Raw genomic sequence first — 23,782 nt, forward strand, 5'->3', positions numbered from 1 at the left:
ACCGGGCTGGGGTTAGAGACGGAGAAGCTGGCGCCTGCTGTTTCCTTTATGGGGGGGGGGGGGATGTAGCATTACCTAAAAGGCCACCAACCAGCTCTGTTCCAACTGCAAGTCTCTGGGCAGAAGTAGGTTGTGGTAAAAGTAGTAGAGGCCTCGATGCAAACCCAGTCCCCGTTCTGCAAACGAGATCCCCAGCAGCTGCCCACTGACGTGGGGCCACCATGCAGGGCCCCTGTCAGGGTGGCATGAGGCTGATTATTACAAGGCCTTTTTATCTCTCGGGTTCTCACGTGACACCTTGGTTCATTTTCAATAGAGACAAACAGAAACAGAACAGGGATGGTAGCTAATCCGATTTGCTCTGATGGTTTAAACATCCAAGTCAGTGAGTGTGCTGCTTTTAATACAATGATTTCCAAGAAATCCTGGAAGAAAGTTGGTATATCACAGAGGTTGACATAGGAGCCATCTCAGCTCAGCAAACACGCTCGGAGCACCTGCTGCATGCCAGACGCAGTGCTGGGTGCTCAGGGTCCCCAGGTGAGCAAGGCACGGAAGCCTTGTCCCTGAGGAATTTCCTATCTAGTGTGAGAGACAAACACAATTCAGTTGGTTCTTCTTCACCAGGGGGTTGACACCTGTGGCCCACGGCCATGTGCAGCCCACTGCCCGTTATGTACAGCCCATGCACACAGCCATGCACATTCATTTGCAGACGAGGATTACCTAGGGCTGCTTTGATGCTACAATGGCAGAGTACATGGCCTTTGCCTGCAAAGCCTAAAATATTTACTGTCTGGCCCTTTACAGAAAAAAATTTAGCCAATCCCGTGGACCATCACACACGCTCTCTGCACCAGGAGACACACACACATGCATATATACACTTATAGTTTTGTTTCCTGCACTGTTTCAAATAAACCAGATTACTAATACATCGAGAGGGAGGGAAGAGGATAGGACAAAAGTGTGTACCCCTTCCCTGCACCATCAAGGGACTACAGCATCGTCCAGCTGACTGCTCCCTATGCCTGCTGAGCATTTTCCTTCTAGAGTCCTGGGGGATTTTCAAATCAGTCACCTCCACACCCCTTCCAGAGGAGCAGCTCTTCTGTTCGGCAACCACGGTGATCTTCTCCAGTTATCCACTAGAGGGCGGCCAAACACCGCTTATGAAAGATTAAGTCCCTGTTCAACGGAGACAGATCGGACTCTTACCATCTGTCTGAATGAGTTCCTACACTTAACAGGACATGCCATAGAGGTGGCAGGACGTGGAAGAATAAACTCGGTTTGGTACTACTCATCCATTAGAACCAGACGTTGCCTGGAAACAGATCTGACAAGAAATGTAGTCGGCTGACTGAGATAAGGATTCATTAATACAGAGACCTGAAAGGGCAAATTCAATCCACAAATTCAGGGCCTTCTCCACGTGCCCACGCCAATTTTTTACTGAAGTGTGTTTAATTCTCTATAAGAGGGACTATGAGGAATACCAACCAGGGCAGCCCAGGGGCCTCAGGCTCTGCTGCTTTCTCAATAAGGAACTTTGCCTCTTCCCAATCTGGGAAATGGGGAGAATGGACTTAGAAGAGCAGTTCTCAAATGGGGGTGGGGCCAGCATCTGGAGGAACATATCTAAATCCCCTGGGGGAGTTCTATATACTTTGTCTTCTTCCCACTTTCACACGTGCTGTAAGCTAGGGGTTTCATTCTGGCCCTCCCTGACCGTCCTCAAGTACCACTGTAGGAGCCGTTGGGTGCACTGAGCAGAACAAAGCTTGAGGCTTACGTGATGCTAATACTTTGCGACTTAACCTTGCTCTTGCTTAGGACTTTAGTCTGACATTCTGCGATCAGTTAGACCCATGCTGAGGCAATACCACAGGACCAACATTCCCAGCAGGCAACAGAATGGAAATGTGCATACTGGGCTGGTTTTAAAATATGTCTACAAATTCTTTCACACGCGTCTTGGATGTAGGCTCCTCTTCAATGTACTGACTTGGTGCTGATGAAGGGAGTGTAGCAGAAATAATGCTATGTGACTTGGGAGGCGAGGTCATAAAAAAGATCCAGGCTCCCCATTGCTTCTCAATCTCCGATCGCGTGCTCTGGGGAAGTTAGAAGTCATGCTGTGAAGACACCCAAGCAGTGTGGTGGGGGAGGCCCACACGGAGAGGAACTGGGGCCTCCCACCAACTTCCCAGCCAGGGGCGTGACCCCCTTGGGTGTGAATCCTCCAGCCCAAGTGAAGCCTTAAATGGCAGCAGCCCCAGAGGACATCTGAGTGTCAGGAAAACTCCTGGGCCAGCACTGCTCGGCCAGGTGGATCTGGAATTCCTGACCCATAGAAACTATGAGAGATAATAAATATTTACTGCTGTTTCAAGCTAACTTTGGGGGTAATTTGTTACATAGTAATAGATGATTAATATACCAAGTTCCATCCAATTTGAGCTTGTATACAAAGGGCACTGTGGTAGGTAGACAGAAGACCTAGGTTTGTCACAAACTGGCTGTGTGAGTGATGACAGGTAAGCAATGTCCCCTCAGGGCCTCCGTTTGTGCCTGCACAAGATGGGTACAAAACCATCTAGGTTGCTGCAGGGTCTGAATGCGTTTTGTGATCTGCAAAGATCTAGGTGAACGGTGGTGACTACTAGTCTCATGTCCCTGCCCCCCCACACCCCCCAGGGCATATGATTTAATGCTTAGCATAGCCGGAATCTTGTCAGTAGGAGTCTTTAGAGTACCTAGCTAGTGAAAGAAAAGGGGAGTCAGTGCCTGTAATTAGAACCACTGGGCTCAGGGTGCTGAGGAACCATTAGAGCAGCAGTTGGCACACACTGTCCGTACAGAGCCAAATAGAAAATATTTTTGGCTTTGAGGGCCATATGGTCTCTGTCATAACTACTCAATTCTGCCACTGTAGCATGAAAGTGGCCACAGACAATATGCAAATACATGGGAGTAACTGTGTTCCACTAAAACTGTATTTACAAAAACAGGTGGCAGGCTGGATTTGGCCGGAGGTCTATCATTTGCCAACCTCTGCCCTCGAGCCTTGCTTTTCCAAGTGTGTGGTCCCCAGGAATGCAGGATCAGCACCCCCAGGAGGCTGTTAGAAATGCAGACTCTCAGGCCCATTCAGCTCTGCTGAACCAGCCTCCCTGGGGCAGGGGGCCCCGCACCGTGTTTTCTGTTTTCTTTCTTTTTTTACTTTGATTTATTTAAGTGTGTTCTTCCAGGACTCATCAGCTCCAAGTCAAGTAGTTGTTTCAGTCTAATTGTGGAGGGTGCAACTCACAGTGGCCCAGGTGGGGACTGAACAGGCAAACTTGTTGTTTGAGTACCGCACTCTAACCAACTGAGCTAACCGGCAGCCCCCAGCACCATGTTTTCACAAGGCCCCCTGCAGCTCAAGTTTGAGAAGCCCCACCTTCCTTCCCACTGGGAGTCCCAGGAGGTCCCACCCCCACCTCACCCCCTGTACTAGGGACTTAAGAGGGATCTCAGGCGACAATGACCTGATCCAACATCTTCTTAGGCCTCACAAAGAACACACATCATCTCAATATTCTCTATGAGTCAGTAAAAAACATTTGATTCATGGTCCTGGGTCACCAACAAGCAAAGCAGCAGCCAGTCGTAGCCAAACAGCTTAGAGTCTTCAAGAAAATCGAACAAACTGTGTGGTAATGACACTCCAAGAATGAAGGGACTGGATTCAGGGATAGCCCAAGGCTGCCTCTGGATGGAGCCCTCTGTGATCAGATACCAACCTGGTTCCCGGCCCTACTTGCTTCTTTCAGCAAATTTATTTGAATACCGGTTTCCTTTCATTTTGGTGAAGGGTGGGGGTGTAAATGGCAAAGAGGGGCGGGAAAAGGCAGATCTTTTAAGGAGCAAAAGACAGATGAAAGGCTTCTCGGAAAGAAGCAATAGGAAGGAGGATGAGAAAGGCATGGGGGCAGGCGAGAGTCACTATACAAGCGTCTTCCACTTTTGTGTGGGAGGGAGACACTTAATCCCATAATGACAACACCCGTTTTGCTTCTAAGCACCCCCGCTAGTGTTTGTCTAGGGCATTACTGGTTACGTCATCCTCATCTCATTTAGCCACACACAACCGCCGTATGATGTAGACATCGTAACCACCATGTAGACAGGCGAACTGAGGCTCAGCAGTGAAAGGCCGTGTCCACAGCCAAATTCTACAAAGCCGGTATAACCACAGCTCACAGCCACGTCGGAGGACGCCTATCTGCTACAGAACCTCCCAACACTGCCCACAGGTCCACAGCTATGTTTGAGGTCAAAGACAAATCTTACATGCACAAGCCTAGATTTGTGCCGATTCCACTTTATCACAGATCGCCTGTGGGGACTGCTCACAAGTGGAGTTGCTTCTTTCTACCTGGGACAGCTCCACCTCCATCCTCCTACCTTTAGGTACCAGGAAGGGAGATTCAGACCAAAAGGTTCCGACAGTGGTAAACAGTGTAATATCAAAAGTCACACCGCCGCTCTTTAATGTCAATCTCAAAAGAACTAAAATAAAAATCAAACAAGGAGGATTATGAAATGCTTCCTTTCACCAAAGATGCTCAGTGCTTGCCCCACAGCTGCTGGAAGTGAAAAGCCAAACCCTCACGTGGAGAATCAGTCAACTCGAGGTGGGAGGTTTGCCAGCTCTCTGTCTGGGCTGCTGTTTCTGGAGTCTGTCCTTCCCTGGATATTTAACTGCCTCTGGGTGCAGGAAATAAGACTGCTTCATCTCAGGGTGAGAGTTCTGATCTCACAGCTTGCAGGTTTCCTTGTTGCCATGGAACTGAAAGGGGCCTGGCAGCCATGCTTGCCTCTTAAGAATCTACACCCCTTTGTTGCGTCCGTTCTTAATTCCATGTTTCCTGGGTTATCAGGTCTTTGTTTCTAACAAAAGGAAATTTGGGAGGAAGGCATAAATCATAACTGTCAACCCAGGAAACACATGGGAACAGGCAACCTTCAACACATCTGTTCTAGCCAATTAGCCTTTGCCCCGATGGCATCAGCTGGACCAGGCTCAGTGGGGTCCAGTGGCCACGGTCAGTGAAGTCATGGCTGCAGATAGGGAGAAATGTAGTCATCTGTCCCCTAGAAACAAGTTCAGGAACGTCAAGCCTTGTACTAAGGTGAGCCTCACCGCTACATTTTCATGCAGACTTCCCCCGAGTAAGCTAGTCTGCTTCTTTTTTTCTGTTCTAAATTAATTTATTGGGGTGACAACTGTTAGCAGCTAGTCTGCTTCTGATGGGAATGTACACCTCACTAAAGAGTCCTACCACGTACCAGCTATTGCACCTGACCTCAAAACACCAGAATGGTCCTAGAATTAGTGATGCTGAGCATCTTTTCATATGCTTTCTGGCCATAGGTATGGCTTCTTTGGAGAAATGCCTACTCAAGTCCTTTGCCCCTTTCTAAACTGGATTTGGGTGGTGGTGTGGAGGTGTGGGAGTTCTTTATCTACAGTCTGGATATTAACCTCTTATCAGATACTTGATTTGCAAATACTTTCTCCCATTCTGTAAGTTAGTCGCCTTTTCATGTTGGTCGTTTCCTTTGCTGTGTAAAAGTTTTAAAGTTTCACGTCGTCCCATTTGTCTATTTTGGCTTTTGTTGCCTTTGCTTTGAGTATCATATCCAAGAAATCATCGACAAATCCAGTGTCATGAAGCTTTTCCTCTACGCTTTCTCCTGGGAGAAAGACCTATAGTCCAGGTCTTACGTTGAGTTCTTTAATCCATTTTGAGTTAGTTTTTGTATATGGCGTAAGGTAAGGGGACAACTTCATCCTTTTGCACGTGGATATCTAATTTTCACAACACCATTTATGGAAAAGCCTATCCTTCCCAATCATGTAGCCTTGGCACCTGTGATGGTCATTTGACCATTTACCTGAGGGTTTATTTCTAGACTCTGTATTCTGTTTCGTTGGTCCTTATAATCAGGTAAGTTGCAGCATTCTGCATTCAGGATGTTACTGGAAACTACCATTGATAGCCTCCTAACAAAATCCTTTATCTAAAAAAGGCCTATTTTGCCTTTACACTTCACTGACAATCACACCGGGTATAGAACAGGGGTGTCCAAACTTGTTTCAACGGTTTTCACCAAGGGCCATGTGCGGTAAAATACACAAACAGCCGGGCCACTCACTCGAGGTGAAGTACGTGTTGCCTCACCTGGTTTATTTAAGTAAACTAAATATATTTTTGGAATTTGCTGCGGGCCAATAAAAAATGGATCGCGGGCCGCAGTTTGGACACCCCTGGTATAGAATATGACTGTATTCCCGTTGTGTTTTTTTAAATAGCTTTGAGCTATAATTCACGTGATAGAATTCACTTAAAGTGTACAATCCAATGGATTTTAGTATATTCCCAGAGTTGTGCAACTATCACCACAATCAATTTTAGAACATTTTCATCATCCTAAAAAGAAATCCTGTACCCATACCAGTCACTCCCCATTTCCCCTCAACCATACTCTGTCCCACCCCACCCGTCAATCCCAGGCAACCATTAGTCTACAACCATTAGTTCTCCATAGATTTGCCTATTCTGCATTTTCATATAAATGGAATCATACAACATATGGTCTTTTGTGACTGGCTCCTTTCACGTAGCATGTTTTCAAGGTTCATCCATGGAAGCATGTATCAGTATTTCAGTTCCTTTTCACTCATGAATAATATTCCATTGTATGGATATTTCATTTATCCATTTATCAGCTCATGGACATTTGGGCTGCTTCCCCTTTTTGGTTATTATGAATAATGCCATGAATATTTGTGTACATGTTGTATGTGATATTTTCAATTCCCTTGGGTATATGCCGTGGAGTGGAATTACTGGGTCATATGGTAACTCTATTTAACCTTTTGAAGTAATGTAGGACTGTTTTCCAAAGTGGCCGCACCGTTTTACATCCCTACCAGCAATATGTGAGGGTTCTAATTTTTCCACATTGTCTATTGATTCTAGCCATCCTACTGGGTGTGAAGTGTATCTCACTGTGGTTTTGATTTGCATTTCTCTAATGGCTACATATACTGAGCATCTTTTCATGTGCATATTGGCCATTTGCATATTTTTTTAAATATACAAATCCTTTGTTCAGATCCTTTGTCCATTTTTTAAATCGGGTAGTCTTTTTATTATTGAGTTGTAAGAGTATGTCTTATTTCCAAACCTAACAATCATCAGTATTTTCCTTCTAATATATTTAAAAAATGCATTGATGGCTACGTTTTTAAATATAGGTAAGCCCCCAACATTTTAAGAGTCTTTTTTCCTAAAAGATGCTATCAAGTTGCTATAAGTCAATTATTTTAAAAGCTTTAGAAACATGCTATTCACAAGAGGATGCATACAATCCTGTTTGGGAGAACAACGACCTTCTAATTTAGTTTCCATGTAAACTCAAGTTTTCTTGGATTGCGTTTATTTATAGCACATCTGTGTAAAACTCCATCTTTTCATTCTTCCAGCAGCTGAATGAGGGTCACTAAGGTTACTGGACACCAGGACAACCAAACACACAAGGCTTGCACAAGGCCACTGCATACAATAAAGATGACACAGCTCTTGCCTTTGAAGAATGCTCAGTATGGCTAGGAAGATCAAACAAACAGAAAATAACACTGCAGCACAGCCAATGATAAGGGCCAAGGAAGTGCAATCATTTCGAGAAATGCTGAGAGTTTCATTCAGGAGGAGCAATAAATGACTCTGGATGTGTTTGTTGTGTGTGTTTTTTTTTTTGGCTCAGCAGCTACCAGATGTGCAGTTGGAAGGACTCCCTCAAGTCTTCTGACCAAACCCTCTGAATACCCTCGATTCTTTGGTGTCAGCATCCCCGGGACACTTGGCAACTGCTGTGCTGGACCTCACTTGTAAGAAAGGTCAGGACTTGGGGTTGGCGCCTGTGCCAAGGACAGTGAAATTCTCCATGAGGTCTGATCCCACCCAGCCCCTAAAACATCTACTTTGGAGAAGTAGGACTAACCTCTACCAAGAGGCTTTGGGGAACACAAGAAGCCCCTCTGCTGTTTCCGTTTCTGGATTCCTCTGTATCCCAGCCACATGGGAAAAAAAAGGCCAACCATGTTGTCACTGTTAGAGTGCTGGCCACTTAAAGTGAGGTGATAGCAACTCAGTCTCAAGTTTCAATTCCTGGGGACACTATGATTGCCCAGCTTGGGTCAGGTACCCACCCCTGGACCACCCAGCGATAGCCATGGCTGGGGTAGGGTGAGAGGAGATATCACATAATTGAAGATGGCCGTTCCCACTGCCACTATATATAGAGAGAAGGACTGACAATTCCTAGAAACGCTGTGAGCAAAGAATTCAACAGGTACCTTGTGACCAGGGCAGCATTAAAAGTGGCCCGGCCAGGAAGCTATCTGAGTTATGAATCATGAGGAAGTTAACACTCTCGTGGGGTAAATAAAACTTGGTGTCATCTAGCTTCTTCCTTTAGAAGCAAAATGTAGATAGTTTCATGCCGGCTCTTCAATGACTCCAAATGCTCCTAATAAATGATAAACACACCAGTAAAGAATATTTGAAAAATGACCAAATAATTGCCTTCCTCACTACTCCAAGTAGGGGAAAAAACCCAAAACACACCATCTGATTAACAGAGCTAAGGTGCCATGTCTGAATGATCTGCATTGAATTGCATACTAACGTGGGTTCTTGATCTCCTAGCTGCACAGCCCTAGGACCTGTGGTTTTTCCTTTGAAACACATACCAGGCTCCAGTTCCACAGACCACAAATGAAGTCTTCTTTCAGGAATCTCATGGGAAGGGAATTTCATCATGTAACACTGAAGTTAGCAAACTTTTTCTGTAAAGGGCCAGATAGTAAATATTTTAGGCTTTGCAGAATAGATAGTTGCAATAACTCCTCTCTAAGGTTTAGGCCTGAAAGCCAGCCAATAGGTAAACAAATGGGCATGGTTGTGTTGGAACGAGAATTTCTGAAGAAAACAGGCAGCAGGCCAGATGTGGCCCCTGGACTGTAGTTTGCCAACTCCTGATGTAGCAGATTATAGCCACGATTTCCCCGCATTTCAAGTGGAGTTTGGGATAATATGGTGGGGCCTCACCACCCACGCAGCAGGGCACGTTCACCTACCATAACCTTTCCCAGGAGAAGTCAGGACCTGCCTCTCCTCCTTCCTCCCCAGGTTCCATGGGGGGACCTGAGGAATTAGTGCACACACGCGTACACTCACGCTGCCAAGCACTTTCGCTAGCTGTGTGCTCTTCCCTCTCCTCCCACTACAATTTTCTATTTCAGAGCTTTCTAAGTGAACAAGCTGGCATATGACCCCAAGCCTCACGTAGGTCCCCAATGTTGTTTCAATGTGCCACATGTCCCTGGGAAACAATGCTCGTATGGCTCATTCATTAGCAGGAAAATACACCTCTGACTTGGGGGTTGTTTTTAAACCCTGTCTCCTTGTTGGGTCATATACATAAAAGGGCCTGTCTTTGGTCGATACCAGTCTGATTTTTGAAGACCAAAGCAATTTCTGACACAGGAAAAATCCAGAAAAGGAAAGTCACTGACTGTCACCCAAAAAGAAAAAGATGCTTTACAATAAGTTTGGGGTAGGGGTGGAGAAGGAAAGAAGCTATTGTCTGCTAAAGGAATGACTGTCCTAACCCCAAATGAACCCCTGGAAGTAAAGTAAGATCACAGGGTCAAAAAAGTGACTATTCTTTTCCAGGTGATTTCTGGGGGGAGAGAAACTAAGTTTGCATAGAGTTTTAAAGGTGAAAAGAAACGCCATCTCCTTCCTCACACATCTTACCCCTCACACCTCCGACCCTGGGGCTGCACTGTACCTGAACTCCAGGAAAAAACAAAAATGCCAATGAAGAGATTCAGGTACATTTTGAGGCACTGTAATTTAATCAAATCACATTAAAAAAAAATAACAGCTTTATTGAGATATAATTTACACACCACAAAATGTACCCACTTAAAGTATACAATTCAATGGATTTTAATGTATTCACCGAGTCGTACAACCATCACAGTGAATTTTAGATTTTCATCACCCTAAAGTAACGTGGTCCCCGTTAACAGTCGTTCCCCATTGCTCCCCACATCACCCGCCTCAGCCCTTAGCAACCACTCATCTCCTCTCTCTACAGAGTTACCTGTTCTGGACGTTTCATATACACGCAATCATACAATATGCAGCCCTTTGTGTCTGGCTTCCTTCAATTAGCATAATGCTGTCATGTTGTATCAGGTGTTCTTTCTAATGGCTGAATAATATTCCATTGTATGATATACCACATTGTGTTTGTCTCTTCCTCAGCTGATGGACATTTGGGTTATTTCTACTTTTTGGCTATCAGGCATAAAGCTGCTCTGAACCTTCATGTGCAAGTTTCTGTGTGGGCATACATTTCCATTTCTCCTAAATCCAATCCTATTTCAGATGTACAGGGGCAGCTTGCTAACGATCCGAGGCAGTGGCCCTATTTGGGGTCAGTTTAGATTCATAGGCAACGGAATCACAGGATCGCTAGTCAGAAGGAGCAGAAGTTGTCCCTGGAATTCCCTCTCCTACACAGCTGTGCAGAGCACCGAATCCCTGTATGAGGAAACACACATGGGCCTAACTTTCACGTTCCATTCTTGCAGGTTGCTGATCGTAACCGCCACATGCCTTTTGTACTGAGTATCCTGACATCAGCTGACGAGCCAATATTTTCACCAAGGATGGGTTTTTTTCAAGGGTTGTTTGATAGCTCCGCTACGTCTGTCTTCACAGAGGAGCGAGGGTGCACGAATATCTGAATATTTTATTACCCTTTATCCTTGTTAGCCTCTGACAGTGAGTGGGACATGGAAAAGCAGAAACATTGACGCTAGTGATAATAACATTGTTAACTACATGTTCACAGGATGGAAGTCACTAGACTGCCCCACTCAGAAGGAGGAAGTGATCATGTAGGAAGCGCTGAAGTAACTCTCTGAAAAGCATCGGAAAAGCAAGGCGAAGTGACGGATGAAGTGGTGAAACCTTTAAAAGCATGGCCTGAGGATTACTATTTCAAACACACGACCCAGCACGGTCAACTTGCAAGGGTGATAGTATTGTAATTGTTTGTGTGTGTTGGGGGAGGAAAGAAGTGTTTAATTTTTAAAATCTTCCATTTTAAAATACAAAAATTTTGTATTCTACATAAAAAAGATAGAACCCTTTAGAGCTACCTACTAAAATTTTTACAGATGAAATGAAATGTCACCTTGGATTTCCTTCAAAATCCTCCTGGAGGAAGAATGGTTAGGAACATAGATGAAGCAACATTGACCATAAAATTAGTAATTACTGAAGCTGGGTGCTGAGCAGAGGCAAGTTTATTATGCTGTCTGAAATGTCCCACAATAAAATAAAAATAAAACCACACATTCCTGAGACTTAAATGCAGAGAGAAATTCCCAGGGTCTCAGTATTAACAGGGTGACAGCTCACGGCAGACACCTTCATCAAAGGAGGAAGTCTACGGTTGAAATTCCCTCTGATTATTTTAATTCTTCAAATAGGCAATACCCTGATGTGGTTCAGAAATTGAGAAGTACAAAACGTTAGACGCTGAGAAGTCTCCTTGTCACCAGGATCCCCATTTTGGATGTCCCTTGCCACAGCTTTCCTTCTGCACCCTGGTAAACACTGCTAGTTTCCTACGTATTTTTCCAAAATTATATTAATACTTAACTCCCCTGCCCCCCCACTCACTGCTGTCCTGACTTACTGCTTGTGGAGATCTTTTCCAAGAATTTAGCATCCTTATTTCTCATTAAACTACTAGTATTCCTGAGTGTATATGCTGTCTCTGCTAAGTTCCCTAGTGGTGGGACTTTTTAGTAGTTTCTGGTCTCTTGTTATTGTAAACAGTCCTGCAAAGAATCACCTCATACAAATACAATGTTGTATGCATTCAGGTTTGCTGTAGGGTAAATTTACACAGAAGTATAACTACTCCGTCAAAAACTACCTGCATTTGTCATTATGATGGCTGTGGTTAAACGGCCCTTCCTAAGGTTAGACCTTCATTTATTTTTATTTACTTTTCCACCAACAATATGTGAATTTAAAAGTAAAACCCAAACAAAGTTATGACTATCTCTTATCTCTTTCCCTTCAGCAGTACCGTTTTTCCCCGAAAATAAGACCTAGCTGGACAATCAGCTCTAATCCGTCTTTTGGAGCAAAAATGAATATAAGACCCGGTATTATATATTATGTTATTGTATTATATTATATTATATTATATTATATTATATCATATTATATTATATTACATTACATTACATTATATTATAATATTATTATAAAGACACGATCTTATATTATAGTAAAATAAGACCGGGTCTTATATTAATTTTTGCTCCAAAAGAAGCATTAGAGCTGACTGTCTTGCTAGGTCTTATTTTCGGGGAAACATGGTACGTCTTTCACCCAACATTAATGTTTATTTTCCTACTAAATGTAATTTCAAGTAAGATGGATGAAGTCAGACATGAAGAATTTACTTTAGAAAAGTAATCACAATTACTGTTTAATCTGTTTTAAGTATTTACATAAAAAAATCATCTAACATTTACTGAGTCACCTCTAAGGGCCAAGCAGCACTCGGAGCCCTTTTTGGGTATCGACACGCTTAATCCTGGCATAGCCTTGAGGTCAGTTCTATTACCAGCATCAGTTCAGACCAGGAAAGAAGTCCAGACATGAGTTACTGTCCCAGGTCACACAGCATGTTAGTGACAGCATTAGTGACAAGCAGATGGCAGTGCACTCTATCCTCTCCCTCTTTTGCTGTTTGTGCACAACCCTCTAGAGGGTTAGAAAACTTACTCATTTAGATCCCAAGCCATTTCCCAATATTCAGGGAATACTGTAAGTCTGGCATTCAATTTTTAAACACCAGCATGGCTTGCATTTTTAGAAATCAATGATACACAAAAGCATTTTCCTGTCGTAGGAAAATATCTACCATACTCAGAAACAAGATTTTCAAATCTGGGCTTACAATTAGTCAGCAATTTGATCTGAGTGTCGAGCCCTGAAATAGTTATAAATGGAAAATGTTTCACAGTAAAACAAACCAACAAGCAAACAAACAAAAAACAAAATAGTTCATCTATTTCATGACTTAGAAAAAAAGAATCGAAACTTAGCCCTGAGGAGTTCTCTTATCACATAATCAAATGGTTTCTAAAAAGTTTACTGAAAAATTTAGCTTACAAATCAAGTCATTCACATCACATTCCCATTTCACCCGCAAACATCATTCCCCTGGAATACACTTTGAGTCCCAATGGAAATTGCTGCTGTCTTGGAAAAAACAACGCCCAAACTAGCAAGCAGGCACTTTTATATTCAGCTTTCATTTCACAGTCAAGTAGAGCAGAGTTCAACAAATGATTCGACATCTCCGTAAGGACCTACATGGTTAGCCACAAACCTCCTAAGGAAAGTCACATGCTTGTCATGCCTTCTGTCAACCATCTTCTAAGCTGCTCTGAAAAAGCTGCCCATCTGTCAAGGTTCAAGACCCAACATGTAAACACTAGGCATCTGGAAAAGCCTGAGTTAATCTCAGAGGAATTTTTTGAAAAAGACAATGGCTAAACCTTCATCGAATCTGTTAACCAGTGGATGGACCCGAGCAAGTAAAAAAGTGAAATCAAACCAAATATGGAGGCAAAATTTGGATTTTGGTGAGTTCCTTCTGTAACTTACCAGAGGGTGTCTAGTCATTTCAAGGAATGTCAAGAGTTTCTCAAAATAGAGTTGATTCATTTAAAACAAAAATAATTAAAAAGAAGAGCAAGAGGCATTTGGCTTTTTTAAAAGGAATAACGTATAGGTTGTCAACTCCAGATAATTTAGGAATTAATTTCTAACACCACGTCACCAAAAAAATATGACACCTGCTCGATAAGTCACATTGTAAAAAAATGTATTTATTTTTCAGTTATAGTTGTCCATAAGTCACATTTTTAAAAGTATGTTTTCAAGAGGTACTCCATGAAAACATGGTTGATGATTGTATTAGTCTGGGAAAGGCTAGACTCTAGCCATTTCTTAAAAAGGTAGTATATTAAAGCCTCTGAAGTGCCTCACGGTAATGAAATTAACCTTGTCTAACCCAGTCTTTTTCAAACTTACTCGGACATGGAACCCCTTTCACTTTAAACATAACATCCCAGAGACCCCACTACGGAAGTCCTCTAGGAGCATCTGGCCAGCGATACCTCTGTTCTAGCACTTTTTTCACCTTGCCTTGTGTTTCACGGTCAGTGTCCACATCTCTTTTTCCATGAACTATAAAGTTCTGAAAACAGGGATTGTAGTTTAACTACCTTTGTTTCCTGAACAGGACTTAGTTTACTTACTGAATGAATGACCCAGTGGCCCTCAAAAGTCAGGAAGTTTGAACAGAGAAACCAGACAGCTATGATGGGCATTTTCAGCCCTTACTAACTAACATGTGAAGCTACATTCACGAGAACACACAATTCAAGATCTGTGTCAAAGGCTGCCAACATCTCTCCATCAGTACGGCCTCTGTCGGACTCCCCAAGCCCACCCCAGAAAATTCTCCCTCCTTACTGATAATGCACAGAAAACAGATCTAGTCAGAAAACTGCCTGTCTAACTCTCCTTACCAGCGCTCTCCTGAGCGGGACCTGACCTCACACCGAGGGGTCCTTGCAGGGTGGGCTCCTGCTGGGCTCATGCCATCCTGCCCTCAGCTTCTGCAGAGACGCCTGGGTCAGGAGCTTCCACACTTACCCAGCTCATCCCCTTCTCCTCCCCAGACGCCCCCACCGCCAGAGTTTGCTCTCACCCCGGCATAACCACAGAACAACAAAGCTCCGAAAGGGGACACTGGCTAATGCAGAACAAAGCACTGTGCTCTACTTTTGTGGGGTGTCCTGCAACTGCAGCTGTACCAGCCTCCAAAATGGGGAATAAATCCTGTAGAATCTTGCATAGGAACTAGCCTTGGTGGCACCTCTGAGACTGAGTTGTTTTCCCTTTAAAAGGTGATGCTTAGACTATCAGCATCTAAATCTCTTGGTGAGTTTGTGAAAAATGCAGATGGCTGGGCCGTACCCCAGAACTATGGGTCAGAATCTCCGGGTGGGTGGGTGAGGGGTGCTCAGGAATCTATGTTTAACAAGTTACGTGTGACCGAAGCATAGTACTTTGAGAACCACTGCTTTAAAAGACCAGGTGAAGAGGGAGAAGTGGCAGAGAGGATGACTCATTGTGTTAGAAAGAATAATGGCCCCCCACCAAAAGACACCCACGGTCTAATCCCTACAACCAGTGAATGTGACCTTACATGGCAAAAGGGACTGTAGGTGCGATTAGGTTAAGTATCTTGACATGGGGAGATTATCCTGGATTACTGGATGCGCCCGATGGTCCACAAGTATCCTTACAAATGAAAAACAGAGGCAAAGGAGTCAGAGTCGGGGAGAGATTTAAAAATTTGAAGATAGCTTTGAAGATGTGGAAAGGAGCTATGAGCCAAGGAATACACCTGGAGAAGGCAAGGAAACAGATTTTCCCCTAGAGCTGCCAGATGGAACACAGTTCTGCCAACGCCTTGACTTTTAGCTCAGTGAGACTGATTTGGGGCTTCTGATCTCTAGAACTGTAGGAGAATAAATTTGTGTTGTTTTAAGCCACTGAGTTTATCACAATTTGTTACAGCATCCACTGGAAATGAACACACTCAAAAACAATAAGAAACCTGGGGATAAAAACCCCAGCTGTGTGTTAAGCTGTGTGTAGCCCAGATGTTAAATATATCTCCTTTCTAAGAGGCATTTTAAGTGGAAAAGGCCAGCCAGCAAAAGAATAGAAATGGGGGTGGCCGGTTAGCTCAGTTGGTTAGAGCATGGTGCTCACACCACCAAGGTTGCCGGTTCGATCCCCGCATGGGTCACTGTGAGCTGCGCCCTCCTTAAAAAAACAAAACAAAACAAAAAAAAAACAAGAAATGCCTCTGGCCCCAAAGCCAGAAGGTTGAGGCAGGAACAGCTGTGGAACAGAATGACAGCGGTTGGTGATGTGACAGGAATCACTGAGTTCTTACCAGGTGCCAGGCTCTATCCTAAACTCTCCTCTGTAGAAAAATCATTGCATCTGAACAACTCTATGAGGCACGTTACCACTTCACAGGTGAGGAAACCACATCACTGAGAGCGAGGAAGGTGTGACATAAGCAGCAACATGGAGGTCACCGTGGGTGAGTTGGGCAGAGGAAGTGAGGAGGGCAGCTTTGGGATGAGCTTGAATCCAGGGAGGGAAAGCCAGCCGAGCTGGAGGGCGGTGGGGGAGGGGAGAATTCTGGGTTAGCTTTGCTGTAGACCGCAAGGGGTGGAGTTCAACATCCACCCCTCGGATGGATGGAGGGGAGACAGCTGGACCAGACATGGGGGCAAAGGTAAGCGGACAGCCAAGGTGACGGAGCAGACAGGTCTGCGACTGCTCTGAGGGGCCAAAGGCCCAAACCCCTGGGCTCATCCTGACTCCTCTTTAACCAGGAAGAAAAAGTGGGGTGCGGGGGCCTGAGTGCCATGGGGGACAATCACAGATTTGGATTGAGGAAGCAGATTTCGCAAGCACCATCCTAAGCCAGGTGGCAAACTTCCTTCCACCAGAATTTACCTAGGAATGGACACTGAAGAATGAATATAATTACATTAAAAAAATTAAAACATTTTATGCTTTATCATCCCAATTGTGGAAAATGTTTACACATCTGTATAAAGGGGAAGGAATTCAAATCGTAGAGTAGCCCAATTACCTTGGGGGGAAGGAATTTGGGCTCAACTTTTTTTTTTCACACCTTCAGGGAAGTATAATTTACATACAACAAATGGCACCCATTTACAGTGTACAGTTTTGAGAGTTTTGCCAATGTAGACATCCGTGTAACTACCACCACAACCAAATACAGAACATTTCCGTTACCCCCAAAACTGCCCTTGTGCTCTTTTGCAATCAACACCCCTCCCCTCCTGCCACCTCCTGGTAACCACTGATCTGTTTTCTGTCCTACAGATTGGTATTTTCTAGAATTTCATGTGAACAGAATCAAGCAGTTCAGGGGCCAGCATGCCTTTTCTATAAAGGGCCAGCAAGTAACTATTTTAGGCTTTGAGGACGCAAGGTCTCTGTCACAACCACTCCTGTGACCCAGGAGCACACAGGCAGCCAGACAGCACACAGACGAACAAGCATGGCTGTGTTCTAGTCAAACTAGTCGTGGACCCAAACTTGAATTTCATGTAATTCTCACATACCATGTTCCCTGAAAATAAGACCTAGCCGGACAATCAGCTCTACTGCATCTTTTGGAGCAAACATTAATAGAAGACCGGGTATTACATTATATTATGTTATACTACATTATATTATATTATACAATACTATATTATATTATATTATACCCGGTCTTATATTATATTAGACCCGGTCTATATTAATTTTTGCTCCAAAAGACGCATTACAGCTGATTGTCCAGCTAGGTCTTATTTTTGGGGAAACACGGTATCGCAAAATAGTATTCTTATTTTGTCCTCAACCATTAAAGAATGTCCTCAACCATTAGTTTGTGGGTCATACAGAACAGGCGGTGGGCTGGATTTGGCCTGTAGAATGTGGTTGGCTAACCCCTGATACAGTATATCCTGTTTTGCGTCTGGCTTCTCTTATTCAACATCACGTCTGGCATTCATCCGTATTATTGCGTATTATCAGCAATTCACATTACTGTGCAGCATCCCATTGTACGGCCCTGTTCATTCATTCACCTGTGAATAAACAGGCCCAACTGTTTACATTTTCTTTATCATAATCTTATTGCTAAAACATGAAGCATACACTCTAAAACATGTCCAGTATGAAAAGCAGCAATTATAGCTATACTAGCATACGCGTAGAAATTTACATTTTTTTAATTGTCTGCATTTCTAAATTTCTCAAATGCTTTCCACAATTGCATACATCTTTATATTTGTATCACATAAGACATGCAAACCGATCCTAGAAACGTAAGTCAGAGTATTTCCTACATAGCGTGTTTAGCAGTTCAGAGACACGCCTGGCACCCAGCCCACCCAAAGCCCGTGCCACAGATGATCCTGGCGGTAACATCACCGGGTTCCTAGGAGGAAACGTACTCACAATTGCAGTGCTGCCCCTAACAGTATGACGGATTCCTCGTGGTGCAGGAAAATAACCCTAGAAAAAAGTAGTGAAGTCCAACCATTTTCATGAATTCATTTCTTCCTTTGGCACCCCGTGCAGGCAAGGACAAGGCCTTCTATTATGATGTTATTTACTGGATGGGAGATTTATAAAATGCCTGCAGACAGTGTATCCACAGGTCAGATATATTTTTTTCTTGAAACAAAACCACGGCTGGACTGTAAATTCAAGCTGCAGCCTGACAGTGCCAGGGAAATCCCTTCCCTCTACCACCACCATGATAGACTTTGGATGGGGTCTTCCCTCCAGCGAAGCCATCTCCCAAACCTCCCCCCACAGATGAGTACAGATGTGGCTTCTTCAAAGCCACATATTAGCCTTGAAATATTTGAGTTATTGAGGGAAAAATCCCCACAAAATTTAAATAAGTATCCATAATGCCACCATTCCTTTCCATACATATAACTTACATGGTAAAAATGAAGTGGATGAATATCCTACTTTGTGTTCCCTTCGTCCTATTTTGAAATGTTCTTCACTTGCTTCCTGTTTTGTCTTCTAAAGACTAAGCTAGGAAAATCAAGACTGGCTGTGAGAATCTCAAATGATCCTGGAGAAAGCAGGGCCAACCAACAGTCAAGGGTGACTGAACACAGCCATCAGATGCCCAGGAGAGAGAACAAACTCTCTCATCACAAATGCAAAGAGGTCCACCATAGGTGGGCGCTGCCTACAAAGCTCCCATTCCCCGTTGTGACCTGAGAAATCACAAAGTCGAGAGAACAAAAACAGGAGTGAACACCTCCTCTGGCCTTCCTGATGGACCAAAGGCTTGCTTAGAACAGCTGCACTACTGAAAACACAGCTGGGCTCTCAGTGGTCTGGACTTTGAGAAAAAATGAGACACCAAAATGCCCGAAGTTTGGAACAACTTTGTGGACCGATGAGTCCAGTACAAGGGCAAAAGAAGAAACTGGTTTCTAGCTCAGGCCTGTGGGAGCCCTTCCAAGTTTAAACTCAAATCAGCTGGTCCTGCAGCAAGTACCAGGTGAAGCTGAGGGAAGCCAGGCAATGCTTTGCACTGCTAGACATTTCAGTGAGCCAGTAGTGGGTGAAGGCTGTTTGTCTAGAGATAAGCAACTCGGTACACATGACCGAGACGCAAGTACTCCCCGGGACACCCAATTATCTCTGTTTCTACCTATGAAACATGCAAACCTACTAGTCCTCCCAACTCCCCAATGCCATAAAGCCATAGGCGGGGGCTGTCCTGAGATGGTGCCATTCACTTCTAGTCATTGTTGATGAAAGACCTAGGATGACAACTTCCCAGCAGACAGCATATGGAGCAAGGAGCATCTCTAATTGGTGGGGCTGCTGGGACCCCAAAATGTGAAACAGTTTTGATTCCTAAAGGTGATACCACCTTATTTTCATGAAAAGGCTGTACTGTGGGATCTACTGGATAATATATAACAAATATTCACTAAGCTCCACTGTCTTTATCAATCAATATTAAAATGTAATAGCAGGTTACATTTATTTTGAGCACTTACTGGCAATATTCTAAGGACTTTATATGCATTTTCGTTTAAGCTTCATCATGATTCTGAGATAGGTACCATGATTAGCCTCATTTTATAGATGGGAAACTGAGGCACAGAGAGGTTACGTAATACCAAGGTCATGAACAACGCTAGAATCTAGATCGCCTCATGAAGGACACCAGTGCCCTTTCTATGGTTCCACCCAATACGCCGAGGCTCTAGAGAAGAACCTGTGGGGTGGAAATGCCTACCTGTGTGCTGCAGAGTCCGCTTGCAAATTTGTTTTCTTTTAAGCATATCCACACATAGACGGGGAGGGAGAGTTTATACATTTGTTTTTCCCTATATAGAAAATTCAATATATTACTCAACGGCTGGATTTTTTTTCCTTTACACAAGATCACTAATGTCCCTAACAACCTGCAGACAGGAAGATGCTTCTGTGTTTTCTAATGTGGCTGAGAGCAAGACCATTTACCCTGAAGGTGTCCTCATACCCGTGTCAGATCAGGGACAAGCAGTGGGGCAGAATCGGAAGGGGCTGTGACTCTTTGTGTTCATTTATCCTAAAAGAATACGAAGTCTCTTCCATGATGAAATAATAATAATAATAATAATAATAATAATAATAATAATAATAATGCAAAGGAAACATGCTTCTTACCCTATATCCCTCCTTTTTTTCCTCTTTTCCTTTTGAATCAAGATTCTAAAAAGAAGGCGCTAATTCCTTCTTAAAACACTATTGTCTTCTAAGAGCTTTCACCCTCTGCTGCCTCTGCTGTTTTCTGGCCTTTGCCCATTTCCTGACCGCAGTCCTCCAAGCACCTTCTCCGTTCATTCTCTGGCCTGTACTGGTGGTCCCCAAAGTGTGGCCCCCAGACAGCAACATCAGCACCACGTGGAAGCTTGTTGGAAATGCAAATTTCCTGGCTCCACTCCAGCCTGACTGAATCAGAAACTCAGGGGCCAGGATCCTGTGATCTGTGATTTAACGATCTTCTAGGTGATTGTGGTGATTGCTTGAGAGCCATTGTCCTACACAAACCCGTGCCTAGCAGTCACCTCCTCTATCTGGAAATTCCCTTATTCTCACCTTGAACCTCAGCTTCTTTTCAAGCTGTACACCCACGCATGCAGGTGTGCTCTCTAGACAGCTCTACATTGTCACTCCACAGGCTTCTAAACTTGGCGCTGCCCCAAAAGGACTTCTCTTCTCCTCCAGGGTCTGCTCCTCCTCCCATATTCCTCAGCAACTCAAGCCACACCATCTCCCCACCCACCCAAGACAAAAACACTCAGTCATCCTAGACTCCTGCTTTTCCCTCACCTCTCCCATCCAATCGGCTTCCAAGTCAGGTCGCTTCTATCTCTTCTCTCCATTTCTATGGCCTTACTATTTCTCAGCTTCCAGTGAGGCATCCAAGCACCTAATGATATGTATCTTTCCCTTTGGATCCTTCACACTGCTGTCAAGAGAATTCCTCTAAAACATGAACCTAAACGAAAAATCCCCTCCTAAAACCCAAGGTTGCCCACTGCCCTCAGCACCAAGTCCCAATGTCCCAAAAGCCTCATCACCTGCTGTTCCTGCAGCTATTCCAGGCTGATGTAACCATTTGCCCCATGCTTCTTCCCTCTTCAGTGTCTTTGCCCAGGAAGCTAATATGCATAAGAAGAGATGTCCAAACTCAGTAAGTAACGCAAAACAAATCATGACAATAAGATATCACTATACACATCTCAAACCAGTCAACATTTAAAAAGTTGGACAATGCTAAGAGTTGGCTGTGGGAATTTAGGAAGCCTGAACCCTGCGGGTGGGAGCGAGGCAGGCATCTTGGAGAATGTCTACATGTAGTCAAACTAAGCATAGGTGTATGCTATGCCTCAGCAATCTTATTCCTGGGATTACATCCCCCCAAATTCTCATGTAAGTCCCAAAGATGATACACAAGGATGTTTATTTTAGCACAGTATCCAGAGTTGGCAGCAACATGGACAGGTGTTACTAGGAGACTGAGTAGTAAAAGATGATGATGGATGGCTGTACACTCTTGTTAACTAATTGCATCAATGGCCCATTAACCTCTTTATAACCACACTCTTTTCAATGTGACTTTTCAACTCCTCCTTTCAAGAGAGGAGGTTTCCCCACATTCTGAATCTGGATTGGACTTGTGACTTATTTTAGTCAATAGAATATGGTGGGAAAGACTGTGCAAATTCGAAACCGAGGCCTTGCACATTTTTTCCCTCTCTTGGACTCCTGCCCTGCCACCATGTGACCAAGCTCAGGCTAGCCTGTTGGAGGATGACAACAATGTGTCAAGGCCCTCTTAAATTATCCAGCCCCCAACAGACTACAGATGATGAGTGATACCAGCTGACATGAACAGAGCCAGACACAGATCAGCCAAACCACTCAACCAGTCCCATGGACTCGTGAAAAATGAGTGACTGGTGTTTTAAGTCATTATATTTGAGGCGGTTTATCACACAGCATAACTAACTGATACATACCCAAAGAATACTTCACAGCAAATAGAAGCAACAAAATAGATGGGCCCATAGCAACATGAACTGATTTTTAACAGCATAGAGCTACCCTGTTTCCCCGAAAATAAGACCTAGCCAGACAATCAACTCTAATGCGTCTTTTGGAGCAAAAATTACTATAAGACCGGGTCTTATTTTACTACAATATATGACCTGGTCTATAATATGATATAATATAATATAAATACTGGGTCTTATATTACTTTTTGCTTCAAAAGACACATTAGAGCTGATTGTCCGGCTAGGTCTGATTTTCAGGGAAACACAGTAACTGGAAAAGACACTGAATGAGATAATTTATGCAAATGCAAAATGTTAAGATATCCACGGAAGTCTGTAATACACATTATATTTTTAAAAATGCAAAATCAAGGATTTACATGTAACTCACAAGTATGGTTGCCAATGGTGTGGAAGGAAAGGCGGGATATATTGGGAAACAATAAGAGGCCTTGAACGGGCCAATGATAAAGCTGTGTGAGCTGGGGAGTGTGTTTTCTCAATCCTCCATGCTTGGCAATGAGTACTCCTCTCGTAAGCTCCAGCCCAAATGAAGCTTCTCTGTATAGCCTGCTGCGCCATCTTCTCTCAAACAGTTAAGGTGACTTGTAAAATAAGAAAGTCCATTTACCCTAGTTTTGGGGTGGTCTATAGGTCTGTTTTCCTCATGAGACGGTGAGCTTTGAGTGCAGAGTCTTATTTTTTTTGAAACACCCAGTGCCTCTTACACTGCAAACATTATTATTTTTTTTTATGGAACTCTACCATTCCATAAAAATGGGCCTTTCCACCTGGGCAGTAGTGACACGTTGGACCTGGCATTTCTGTGTCGATGGTAATGGTGTGTAGGGGGTGAGGGAGGGCTGTCCTGTGCACTGCAAGATGTTTAGCAGCATCCCTGGCCTGTACTTACTAGATGCCAAGAGCACACTCCCAGTTGTGACGATCAAAAATGTCTCCAGATGTTGCCACACATTCCCCGCAGGTCAAAATCACTCCCTAGGTGACAGCTATTGCCATAAAGTACCGGGCTACACAATGCTACAATTCTAAAATGGCACTGTAGAAACATTTACCAGGTTTGAAAAAAACAATGTTTGAGATTACTAAATTCCATTATGCTCTATATAATACTTCTCAAGGAGGATTAGATTGCCAACATTTTTCCTTCTTAAATGGTTCTCACCCACTGGCCCAAAACTAATGTTTTAGTTCACTCCCCTATGGGGAAAGATGAAATACAAAATTCACTTGAGTTTTCATATCCATGCAGAAGTATTTCTCCTCACAAGTTTTACTCAAACCTTTCATTTGCAAAATCTAAATCTGTCTCTTTAAGGCAACAGTATATGT

General features: G+C 43.7%; 1 protein-coding gene and 1 non-coding gene across 3 annotated transcripts in view; one reads left to right on the plus strand and one right to left on the minus strand.

Moving 5' to 3' along the window:
- CMTM8 (CKLF like MARVEL transmembrane domain containing 8) overlaps window positions 1-23,782 on the minus strand; it is a 77,879-nt gene that overhangs the window by 19,188 nt on the left and 34,909 nt on the right. The window contains exon 1 of one of the 2 annotated variants that reach the window (XM_033132730.1): window positions 8,810-8,905. The exons of the other annotated variant lie outside the window; for it this stretch is intronic. Coding sequence (XP_032988621.1) covers window positions 8,810-8,860 — 51 coding nt within the window. The 5' untranslated portion in view covers window positions 8,861-8,905. Of the gene's footprint in view, window positions 1-8,809; window positions 8,906-23,782 lie in introns of those variants that run through there. 2 annotated transcript variants of the gene reach the window in all.
- TRNAV-CAC (transfer RNA valine (anticodon CAC)) lies at window positions 15,980-16,053 on the plus strand. The gene has a single exon. It is a non-coding gene; the product is annotated as a tRNA-Val (tRNA).

This window comes from Rhinolophus ferrumequinum, chromosome 17, assembly GCF_004115265.2.
Source record: "Rhinolophus ferrumequinum isolate MPI-CBG mRhiFer1 chromosome 17, mRhiFer1_v1.p, whole genome shotgun sequence".
NCBI classification, from domain to species: domain Eukaryota; kingdom Metazoa; phylum Chordata; class Mammalia; order Chiroptera; family Rhinolophidae; genus Rhinolophus; species Rhinolophus ferrumequinum.